Source organism: Lactuca virosa, chromosome 2, assembly GCF_052849685.1.
Source record: "Lactuca virosa cultivar CGN04683 chromosome 2, Lactuca_virosa_CGN04683_v6, whole genome shotgun sequence".
NCBI lineage: Eukaryota > Viridiplantae > Streptophyta > Magnoliopsida > Asterales > Asteraceae > Lactuca > Lactuca virosa.
The window spans coordinates 6,545,066-6,558,225 of NC_136427.1; the positions used below are offsets into that span (position 1 = coordinate 6,545,066).

Below are 13,160 nucleotides of genomic sequence, written 5' to 3' on the forward strand. Positions count from 1 at the left end.
ACACCCCTAATTACAACAAGAAATAAGACCTTTAGAGGCGACAAAAGTCGTCGCAATAGATGCCGTTGGTCATCGCTAATACCTTTAGCGACGACATGTCGTCTCTAAAGGGTCGTCGCAATTACCTCGTAGCTAATACTCGTTTGTCGTCGCAAATACCGTCGTCTCTAATACGCGTCGTCCCTAATACTCATATGCCGTCCCTATTAACGTCGTCTCTATTGGTATTTCGGCCACCGGCCGGAATTTTTCCGGCAAAGATTCCTAGAGTTATGTGTCGTCGCAATTAGTCCACGTCGTCTCTAAAGGTGTCGCTGTTAATGTTTTTTTTTTTTTTAGAAAAAACTTAATTTTTATGATATTAGTTTATATATATATATATATATATATATATATATATAAACTAATATCATAAAAATTAAGTTTTTTCTAAAAAATATATATATATATATATATATATATATATATATATATATATATATATATATCCCTCTTCCTAATAAAAACCTCTCTAATGTCCTTTTTCTAAACCCTTTCTTCGACACGTGGCATTTTCTAAGGGCTTTCTTAATTTTTTTTCCCGCTCAATTGATCATATTAGTAAATCATCCTTGAAAATTAGCAATTATAATTTAAATTTACGTTCACACATCCTGATAAGAATAGACTTTCTACCTATACAAACGAGAAATCAGCAATTGATGAGGGAGATTGCTGAGTTGATTATTAACATAATATAGAAGGTAATTCGTTTCCAAAACTTTTTCTCAATTTCTCTAACCATAAAATCATGATATATATGCGGCTTCTTCTTCAATATGATGATAAAAAAAAAATGCAATGATCCTTCTAGGGTTTCTTCTGTAGAGGCGAAAATTTTCAAATTCGTACAGTTGGGCATTTGTGGACACACCAATCCTTTAAAATCAAATATTTATTGGTTTTCAAAGAAGGTGAGTTCATATTGTTTTATGTTGATTGTATTGAAGATAGAGTTATTTCGTGGTTTTTCACCTTCTTTTGATTTTGGTCCATGTTTTTCACCTTCTTTTGATTTTGGTCCATGTATTTGATTGATGGTTTGAAATTAACGATTTTGAAAAACAATGATAGAGATTTAACTTTGCGGAGTTGTTGTGCAACCTCACTGTTGGAGAAGCAATCTGATCCTTGCATATGATTGCCCGCCAAGTGTTTGCCAAAATGCTTGAATGAAAGGCTTGATTCTATTTGTTCGTTTCCCTGCTTCGAGTTTAGCCCCTTGCGGGTTAGTGTGAAAAGATATGTGTTTTCTTACTGTTTTCATGAAAATTCTTTGTTTTGTTTTTGTTGAGTTAGTTTGAATCATTATCTAATTTTTGTGTGGCTTTTTAGGAACTAACTACAACTACTCAATTCAGAGCATTAATAAAACTTCTATTTCATCTTCTTTTTTTTATGAAATAGTTCACTGTGCATAATTCTGTAGTACAAGAAAGGCTGTTTAAAATTTAAATTACTGTTGGCATGATTATAGATATGAAAATTATTTATGTGCTACTATTTCAATAATCAAATGGAAGAAAACCATTTGACCCTTTTTTTTTCACTAATACAGCTATCCCACTCTAATTGGAGTTAGAAATCGAAATAGGTAACCTCTGAATCCTTTCCTTTACTTTGCTTTGTTTGAAATTCCAAATATGCCCACATATGAACTTCTGTTATGCTTAATTTAATCGCCACCGCCTACTTTTGTACTTTTAGTTGGATTTTTTTAGGATTTCATTGTTTATTTGCTTTTTATTAAATATTGCAATTGTTTTTTTGATGGTTTTATCTAGGTTGGATGAGGCAATTTATACTTGGACATTTTTACCTATTTGGTCATATATTGTCCTAATACGATCATATGGTATTATTATGATAAAAGATATATAATTAGGTATTGTAGTATGTCCTTTTACATTAGTATTACGTGCAGATACTGTAGTATAAGAAATACTTTGATTTCGTATCACATGGATTGTTAGGAGAGATTGATTAATAATAAGGATTAGGACAGATTAAACAATGTTGAATGCATGAATTTGTGGCTGAGCCGAAGAGTTATGGTTGCTATATTTTAGGATGTGAGTAGTCTAAAGGGGCAAGTTGTAATCACAACATTATTTGGGATTTTTATTTGAAATTGTTGGTTTGTGATTAGGAGGTGAAGACTTCGTTTGGGCAATAATATTGATTTTGGGTTGTATGAATTTGTCATATTAGAGCTTTCTACTTTTTAATAATGCATTCCTGATTTTTTTATTATTAATATCCAGGGTCTTATTAATATTAATATTATTATTATTATTATTATTATTATTATTATTATTATTATTATTATTCTTTATACATTGACCATTTCTTAAGTTAACTATTTATGGACCATTCATTTTTAATAATTTGTTCACAATGACCATTATATAAATTTACGTAATATACTTTGTCTGTGTTAAGAGTTGCTTTCCAATGCATATGTTTACATTTTACACTACATATCAATGCAGTTTCAGTTTTTCATATTAGGTCTTCCTATTTTCATTTTTAAGTTTACATAGTTTATTTTTAAAGTATAGTGTTATACGTTATTAACAATTTCATTTTTTTTTTATAATTCTAAATGTTACACTCTATATTAACCAAGTTGGTAATATCCCCAACAACCAGGAAGTACGATAATAAACACCATGCTATTAAAAATAAAACATAACAATTAAAGAAGTTATACAGCAATTACCTTTAGTGTGTTGGTACCTTTAGTGTGTACATGTGGAAACATCTACACAAAAGGTAACATTACAAACTATTAGAATTTGGACAATAGAAAAATTATCCTACAAAATATCAAAGATTTAAATTACCTCACAAATGTTTCCACATGAATATAATACACTAAATTTTCACTTGAATCACTGATATCTTGACTAAATACATTGTTACCATCATTTTCTTCCTTAATGATTCTTAAAATTTTCAATTTGTGTTTACCTGTCAATAGAAGAATGTGTTCTCTATCACAAAAGATGATTTTTTTTGAAAAGCCAACACCTAAACAAAAATCGAGAAAATTATGCAAAAATATCAAACACAGATCCTCACAATAGATTATGATAAACACAACATTATAGTTTTCTATGAAAAAATATATATCGGCTAAACCAAAAATTAAAAGTACAAAACGTTTCAATGTCTAAAATCAAGGCTAACATTACCCAAAAATAACATCATCGACGCATAATTCACAATCCGTCTTCTTGACTCTGTTGTTCGTGCTCTCCGGCTCAAAGGCACCTTCGACTTGGTCACCCATTTATACCACATTCGTCGTCTTCCAAAAATATCTCTCCACTCGATCTGTAATTTGTTATTATTTCATTATCGTTGTTTGTCTTCATAAGCGATCTGTGATGTTCTAAGGCGATTCACTTCAAAAACATCTCTCCGCTCAATTCATTTCTCACACAAATTTCTCACACGCCATCCTATTTACTGTTTTTTAGGTATGTAACACCTTCAACTTTTGTTCTATGTACATTTATAACCCTTTTTTTACTTTCATTATTATAATAACCTAATTTTGTAATTTGTCCTATACCAATTTTCATTTGCTTCATTGATTGTGGTTGTTTTATTTTATGATCAATTTTATATTTAATATTTCATTATATGACATCATTTTTTCATTAATTCACATATAAATAATATCCCATGTATCTTGAAAAATGATTTCAAATATTTCACATAAAATTACATGAAAATCACATACCCCTCTTACTTAATAATTTTTTGAAAACAATTGATAAATAATTACGATTTTAACTATGCAAATTTGTTTAATTCTTTAACCGTGGTTCCCACGGGTTATAACCTAGTATATATATATATATATATATATATATATATATATATATATATATATATATATATATATATATTATAAAATGCAGATTTGATAAAAATACATACCACATTACATAGACATCAAACATACCATATTACATATCTAATAAATCCCAAATAAACATCTAATATATAATCCATAAACTATCTAATAAATCCAAAATAACATCATCCATAACATAAAACAAGAAATACTATGTGTCTTCGTCTTCGTCTTCCCCATCATTGTTTTCCTCGTTGTTGTTGACTTGGTTTTTAAAGGAGCAGATAATGTCTCCAATGACCGTCACAAATGTCGGGTTTTGAAGAAAAGCATTCACATCAACATCCTACAATTAAGTCACAATCACATTAAGTCATTAACCATTCAACAAACTATCAAACCATCAAAGCACCAAATGAATTAAGTCGTTAACAATTTAACAAACTATTAAACGATCAAATCAATTAAGTCTTTAACAATTTAACAAACTACCGAGCTACCAAAAATTACTACAAATACATCAAGTTCTTAACAATATAACAAAGCTACCAAATTCTTTAAGAATTTAACAAGTACCTGTGTTGGTTGCGGTGCTTGTGACTGTGACTGCTATTGGGATAGAGCACTTGTTCCCGCAGCCGGAGAAGCTTTAGGCCCAATGCCTCTCACATTCCCCCTTCGTATACCCAACACCTTCTCAAATATTGCGATACAATCAATGGTGTCTGGATCGATCAGAATCAGCTATGTGATGAGTCTGTAGAGCAACCTCAGCAAACCAATTGCGGCGGCAAGTTGGAGGGAAAAACACACGCCATTCTCTGGTGCCTAGTAGCCGTCCGATCTAAAAACAATTTAAGGGTCACGATGAAATGCATGCGGATCGCTATCAATAGTGGCGACATGTCGTCGCTATTGCTTCCCAACAGATGAAACCCTAGCCGATGGATCGCTATAGCAGCTTACGGTCAGGATTAAATGGCGTGTGGCACAAGAGGATCCCCGGTGGAAGACCTTTAGGGACTACAGCTTTAGCGGCGACTACTGGGTGGAAGACAGCTTTAGTGACGACAGTGACCTTTAGCGGCGACTTTGTCTAGTGTCGCCGCTAAACCCAGTAGTCGTCGCTAAAGTTGTCGTCCCTAAAGGTCTTATTTCTTGTAGTGTATCCACTGATTGCTCTTCCACATAAGCTTCAGATTATTTATTCCACCCAAAGTCACCTCTTTTAGCTTCTCAAATACCACAACATATTGTGTTTCAAAATCCACATCTTCATTTGTCTGGTCTGCTACTTCAAACACCTCCTCTATTACAGATTCGTAAACATTGGTAATAGAAAGCTTTTCAAGATTCTTCAAATTAAGGAACTCTTTGCATGGAAAATTTATGCGGCCTTTCAATAATTTGTCAAGATGCCCCTTTGCATCTACTTCAACTACATTTGAAAACAACCAAGGGAACTGAAGTAGCTTTGTCATATCTGGAGTAAAGCACATACAAAGTTGAGTCTGCTAAGAAAAAACAAAACATAACTCATCACAAACACGAAAATTAGAAAGGACAAATACATTTAGTATATAAAGATACTAAAAGATTGTAAGTTCGATTATTCGTTCAATGAACCAACATCTATTTTTAATCGACAACCTAGTTTATGGCACTACATACATTAGGTTTTTTTTTGGTCAAAATGAGCAACGTGGGGAATAGGGTTCAAAAAAATAAGATATATATATATATATATATATATATATATATATATATATATATATATATATATATATATATATATATATATATATATATATATATATATATATATATATAGGGGAGGGTTCATGCGAAAATGCAAAGAATTTGCGAAAACGCGAAAACAAGAAAAATCTATGATATTGTGTCACTTCAACATTATATTTTGGAAAATAATTCATCCAAACTTTGAAATACATGATGATAATCGATGATAGATGAGAAATTGTTTCATATTAGCAAACTATGATTTTTAACATTTTTATTATGAAAACATGAATTTAAAAATGATTAAGGACGTGAAAAAAAAATAATTATTAAAACCGTCTTTAAATCTATATTACCAAAACACCATCCAATGTAAACTTACTATCTTTAATTTATTGCTAATAAATTTATTTTTTTATAGTACATGTGTTTGATTTTTATAAGATAAAATCTGTTTTCGCGTTTTCGCAAGATATTTATGTTTTCGCATGAACCTACTTCTATATATATATATATATATATATATATATATATATATAGAGAGAGAGAGAGAGAGAGAGAGAGAGATAGGTTCATTTGTTTAAACTAAGTATTGTGTTATTGTATAGACAAATGTGGACCAATTATTCTTAAAGGGTATTAATGTAATCTTGCAATATAATTTATTTTTTCCCAGTTAATAAAACTTTGATTGATATCAATCAAATTCCTAATATCAGGCTATTAAATATGCATTTAATCAACGAATATAACATATATATATATATATATATATATATATATATATATATATATATATATATATATATATATATCGTATACGTTTTAATCCATTGCAGATTCATAGTTCATCATCTTCAGAGCAAATTTCTTATTCTGATTTTTCGTTAATGGATGTATGTTGTTCATGGAATTTTTTTTATAGTGTTGAAGTATCGTTTATCATATGCATATAAATTTTTTTATATTCATAGTTAAGAAAAATCATTTATATGATTCATCTCATATTTGTTCTTTACGATATTCCAGTGATGAAATTCATTTTTTGAATTTTATTGTTGTGTTTTTCAGAACAAAGATAATATTGATAACAATAAGAAGGACTTTTCTGATAACAATGATCGGAATGTCAATCAATGCCAAGTGCATCAAGATCGGAAGAAAATAAGAAGATGTGGGATTTGTTTTGGTGTTGGTCATGATAGGAGGAATTGTCCTCAAGCAAGGGTCAGCAGAGAGTAGATGTTTACTTCGTCAACATATTTTAGGATCTGAATAATGTTTTCAATTTAGTCTTATAAGATTTTATGGAGTTTTATTTCAGTATAATAATGATATGGATTCATGAAGTATAGGGGGTTCTCCTTGTAAGTTTATGTTTTCATTCAATTAATATTAATAATTCTCATTTTGAGTTTGATTAAAATTCCATACATTTTCTTATTTATCATATGACTACAGAGATGTTGTTGTAAATGTATTTTTGTTCTAATATTTCTGGATATAACAGTTCTTCGTAAATTGTGTTGTACTTAATGTTATATGTACACATTCTGTTAGAATGTGTGATATAAAATATAATTTTTATTATTCGTATAGAACAAACAAAAACACAATTCTTATTATCAAAAGTAGTAGAATGTAACTATTGATTACAATATACATAAAAAAAACAAAAACACAATGCTTATTATTCTTAAAGAATAAGTGTTTGTAATTTCGTTTTACATATTGATTAGTCAAAGATTCTGTTAGAATTCTTGTGATGAAATTCTACCAGAATGCTAATTTGTATTACAATATACAGATCAAACATGAGCAAAATAAATTTACTGTTATTATTATCACATATACTTTTACAGAATAAGATTGTTGTATCATGATACCGTGGTATAAGTATGTCTATGTTAAGTTGTACGAGAATATACAGAACAAATGTGTGAAAAATAAATTTATTGTAGATCTTGTTTGTGATTTTCTCACAGAATAACACTCTTGTGATATTAATTAATTATTTAGTATACGCGTTTATGTCATAACAAACCAGAAATCATTTGTAAATTCAATAAAAAAAAATTTCTTAAAGTTTGCAGAATTAATTTTTTAAAAGTTTAATTTAAAACGGAGGATGTGTTGAAGTCATATCTACGCAATTTATTATATTTGGAAATTGAAAATGTCAAATATTTACAATATCATGATGAATAATACGATTTTGTGTTGATTATTATCCTTACAATCTTTCTAAAAATTTTAAAAAACCAAATATTTGATAACAATGAATACAGATATCACACATTTTTAGTTACATATCAATTACACGGTTTCTCCATTTTTAATATATACTGAATTGGCTCAAAGTTTGTAATATTGAATTTATTTTGCTTTCTCCAATCAACTGGTGTTCAATCGTGCTGTTACTTATCTTATGGATGATACAGTATCAACTGGTGACGATCATATTCATGATCAACATGAATATCCTAAGGAGTATGAAGATTTCGGGTTACGGGATCATGATTCTCTACATAATGTCGACTTTCAAATATCTGAGATTAGCAATCTAAATTTAGGTGAATTTACTTTATAAGTTTTTAATATTTGTTAATTTGTATAATAATAATGTTGAAATTTTATATTGTTTTTTGTGTTATGGCGTAACTTGCACTTGCAAAGATGAGGATCCATTAGAACACATTCAAGATCACATATATGACAATTTCGAATATAATTTCGGTGATTCTAGTAATCATAACCCAGGTGATGTATTTTAAGTATTTTTTTCGTTTTTATATATATGTACGTATCCATTACACATACTCTTATTAAAAGATGCAGAAAACGAATTTGAGTTCAATGATAATGAGGCAGATTACTATAGACGATGATAACCATGAATTTCAGAAAGGTTAGTATATGAAAAAAAAGTTTAATAAACTAGATTAATTCTTTGCCACTTTTTTAATTTTTCTTTTATGCAGAACAATCTCATGTTACACATGATTATGTCTCTCCTGGTGGATCATCGTATTGGATTCCTGTTGTTTCAGACAACATCAAACCTAAAATCAATTCAATTTTTGATTCATATACAGCAGCATTATCAATGTATTACAATTATGCATCATTAGCAGGATTTGATGTCACGCTTGGACCATTTAGAACAACCGAATCTAGCATTACCACACAACGACATTTGCTATGCAATCGGGAAGGTAAACCAACAACCGCTAAAGTAGATACTTTGGACCCTCAACATAATAAGATTCAGAGAAGGAAAGACTCATTTAGGTGCGAATGCAAAGCGAAAATTGTTGTTATTCTAGTACATGGTACTAATAAATATAATGTTGCTGAATTTGTCGAACAACATAATCATAAGTTGTTTGGTAAGGACAATATGTTTTTGTCTCGTACAAAGAGGAAACTTGATTATTCACAGGAGATCTTTATTCATAACTTGTCAAAGCAAAATATTGGTGCCTCAAGAGCACATAGATTGTATTCCGGACTTCAAGGTGGTTCTGACATTCGAGGTGGGTTGGTTTCTGATTTCAAGAACAGTACGAGAAATTTCAATTCTTACATAGGTGCCAGGGATGCAAAATTCCTTGTAGTGAAGATGCTGGAAAGGAAAAAAAATATCCCAAGTTTTTCTTTTGATTTTAGAGTTGTTGAGAAAAAATTGAATTCGATTTTTTGGGCTGACGAAACTGCAAAGTACAACTACAATGCTTTTGGAGACGTTGTTTCTCTGGATGCCACATTCAGCATGAATAAGTATTTTTAAATTTTGCAATGTTTTCACATAATTTTTCTTGCTTCCAATAACGCTTACCAAGATTTATATTTTTAAACAGATATGATATGATTTTCGTACCTTTCACTGGGATAGATAATCATAAGAAATGTGTGACTTTTGGTGCTGGACTTTTGAGTAGAGAAGATGCTAGTTCTTACTCCTGGCTGCTTAGAGCATTTTTGAAATCATTCAAAAAACAACCTACGCTTGTTCTTACAGATCAAGATCCAGCTTTAAACAAAGCTGTTAATGAAGTATTTCCAATGTCAGCACATAGGTTTTGTATGTGGCATATTACAAAAAAACTTCCGAACAAGGTGAATATTTTTTTCATATTCAACTCAAACTCAATACGTTTACCTTGTTAGCATATATTGTTGAATCAGAAATAAAATATTTCAGAACAAAATCTATGCCACAACTACAATACATAACCGGATTCTGCTAGAATTTAAGATACATTCTTTTAGAATTTTAAGCGACATTCTGTTACAATTCATAGTTTACACCATTCAGACCCTGCATTACTTGTGCACCACAATTATTTATTTTATACTAACATATTTTTTTTTCAGATAACATCGCAACTAGCCACAAACTCAGCCTTTCGAAAGCGTTTTCACTCTATAATTTGGAATTCTAAGCTGGAACCACATGATTTTGAAAAGGAATGGAAATCTTGTTTAAATGAGTTTAACATTTCAAATAACAAGTGGTTGCAAGAGATGTATGGGTTGCGTAGACGTTGGGTACCTGCATTTTTCAAGGACATACCGATGTCTGGTCTTATGAGAACTACATCATTGTCGGAAGGCCAAAATTGGTCGTTTCAGAACAATACCCTTACTGGTTCTTATCTTTTAATGTTTATGATGACATTTGAGGGTGTTATGGAACGGAAAAGGCATAATCAAGTTGTCAACGACTTTAACATTGCTACAACACTTCCTAGATTCATCACATCTAGTCCAATTGAACCACATGCTTCAAAGGTTTACACTCGTAAAATTTTTTATCAGGTGCAGAAAGAGATATTAGATTCTGATAACACTTGTTTCCAAATGAGTGTTACTTCTAATAATTGTGTTGACACTATTATTGTTTTGGAGAAGCAAAAGAACATAACAACAAGGCAACCATCAAGTCCTGTTGTTGATGACAAACTTGAGGAATACTATTACGATCGTCTTACAGAGGATACCCAATACATCGTACGTTATTACTTTAACAATGCATAATTATTTTTTTTAATAACACAACAATACTTTATTACTGAAACTTATATTTTATCATACATATTCCAGGTTACACACTCAACAACATATGGTTCATACAAATTTACCTGCATGCATTTTGAACAATGTCGGTATTTTGTGTAGGCACATATTTTGTGTTTTTAAGTACTATAGTATTCAACAGATTCCTGAAGAATACATTATAAGACGGTGGCGTCGGGATGTTGTTCCAACAGAATTGCTTAAAAGGCGTTTTTCTAATTCTTTACTAGACTCTAACTCTGACATGACAGCTATTGAATTTTTTTCAAACGTAGATCGTTGTGTTTCATTTTTAAGCCATGATGCATCGAAGTTAAAGTCATACCTTGAAGAGTTGAATAAGCTGAAGAAAAAATTTGTAGATGATTGTCCAGCCCCAAAGATGCCATCAAGAGAATCATTCTACAACCATATTATAGGCGTAGAATTAACTAATGATGCTCCCGATATTGACAACCCATCAGATATTCGTAATAAGGGAACTGGCAGTCGTGGTAAGAGATTAAAAACAAAAAAAGAAATGTTGGAAAAAGTTTGTTCGATGCCTAAGCGAAAGTGTGCTTTATGTAAACATATGGCTAACCATGGTAAACGAAATTGTCCTTTTAAAAAACGTGTCTAAGTAGTATGCTTTATATGTAGTTTTTCTTTTAATATTATATTACAGTAAAACTTTTTTGTTTCATCTTTATTTATTTTACTGCTTACAAATTTCATAGTATTTAATAAAATTGTCATATAGTGTTATACACTTTTGCATATTTTGTAACAATCTTATCTACCATTAATGAGTATCCTAACTTGTAACAACATAATCTTCATATATTCTACCACGATTAATGTGCATCCTATCTGAAATACAAAATTGAAACAAACATGGAAAATCATAATGTTCATACATTCTACCACTTGTAAAACAGCACACATATTCTGTCAGAATATCTTGTAAACATAAAATGTAGCAGTTTCCGATTTTAATGGAGAGGACAAATGTACACATAATATTCTTGAAAAACAAAACATACATGTGCATTACAAACCATCTTTCAACAACTTATTTTGTTACACTTTACCAATTGTAACATAAGCTCTTATATTCTTCCAGAACATTATGTACAGTCAAATCTAACAATTCTTACACATGACTATTTTGTATCCTATATGACATATGACATTGAAACAATCATGGAAAATCATAATCTTCATACATTCTACCACTTGTACTCAAACAGATACATTCCATCAGAATATCATGTAAATACACTTAAAACAATTTACATACACCAAAACTGTCTACACTAACTTGTATCAAACTACCACAACAAATGCATATCATAATTACATTCTTTAAAAACAAAACTTACCTGTGCATTACAAACCATCTTCCAACACATTGCATATTTTCATAACTTTCATATCCATATACACATTCCAACATCAATCATATACTAACGATTACCAAAAAAAAATCCACTAGAACAAACACCATTCACATTCAACTGTTTCTAAAAAACAAACAATTCTAGAACATAATAAAACACATCAACATTGTTCCCCAAGCAACATACTTAGACGAAAACAAACCATGTTACCAAAAGTCTTACACCATATAACAATCCTACCATGATAAACTGTTACCCCAAAACACACAATACTAGACCAAAATAAAACAACATAACAAGTTCCCTAAATAAAAAACATAGACTTAAACCAAACATACTACCAAAAGTCTTTCAACACCAACCATCCTAACATCATAAAATGCCAATCTTAAAATCGAAGCCTTCCACGTTTCTGCTTCTCCCTGATTTCCTTCACTTCGTTCATCATAGCCAATATCTTCAATGGATCAAGCCTCTCATACGCTTCTGCATCTTTCTCCAACATACTTTTATGTTTGTTGTACTCCGATTTCATAAGCTTTGCCATGTATTTGATTCGTAGATTATTTAATGTAAGTAAATTACTCTGTTTTTTCCTGTAAAACCGCAATCCCAACACCCTTCATTTTCCCCCATATATGACTCCATATGCCTCATAAGATATACTCCACAGTCTGATCCTTCTTTCTCTACTTTCCATGTCATTTTCATTACACGAGCTTTAATCTTGTTGAAAGCTGTTGACTTTTGGTAATTCTCTGTTTTCAAATAGTTCCCAAGCAACTTTTTCTGCGATACAATACAATCATTTTACAATTCAATCATAAACTCATGTATTTTAAATCTTTCAAATAATAAAGCTTCAACATACCACATGAACGTGTTTTACTCCATAGATTTCCTCAACAGAACCATTTCGGGTCACATGGTCTATAATGTAGTATGTTGGAACCCTTAGATCAAAGCATATCAGATAATATTTGCTTTGATCAACTATTGGGAAGAAAACCTGTTACAAAACACATAGTAGTCCAATAAGATAGGATTGCATG

General features: G+C 30.4%; 1 protein-coding gene and 1 long non-coding RNA gene across 2 annotated transcripts; both read left to right on the plus strand.

Annotated features, from left to right (window-relative positions):
* The first annotated feature begins 655 nt into the window (after nucleotides 1–655).
* On the plus strand, nucleotides 656–1,361 carry LOC145156237 (uncharacterized). Its single transcript, XR_013736557.1, has 3 exons — nucleotides 656–743; nucleotides 854–953; nucleotides 1,114–1,361. It is a non-coding gene; the product is annotated as an uncharacterized LOC145156237 (long non-coding RNA).
* Nucleotides 1,362–8,479: 7,118 nt separating this feature from the next.
* Nucleotides 8,480–11,348, plus strand: LOC145157223 (protein FAR1-RELATED SEQUENCE 5-like). The gene is made up of 5 exons (XM_079076292.1): nucleotides 8,480–8,555; nucleotides 8,629–9,427; nucleotides 9,508–9,703; nucleotides 10,025–10,660; nucleotides 10,869–11,348. Exons 1-5 carry the CDS (start codon nucleotides 8,480–8,482, stop codon nucleotides 11,346–11,348), a joined length of 2,187 nt encoding a protein of 728 aa, XP_078932418.1.
* Nucleotides 11,349–13,160: the final 1,812 nt, after the last annotated feature.

Coding starts and splice junctions, on each gene's coding strand:
- LOC145157223 (XM_079076292.1), top strand. CDS start 8,480: ATGCAGAAAACGAATTTGAGTTCAATGATAATGAGGCAGATTACTATA. Junction 8,556..8,628: donor TAACCATGAATTTCAGAAAG/GTTAGTATATGA, acceptor TCTTTTATGCAG/AACAATCTCATGTTACACAT. Junction 9,704..10,024: donor TAAACAAAGCTGTTAATGAA/GTATTTCCAATG, acceptor TTTTTTTTTCAG/ATAACATCGCAACTAGCCAC.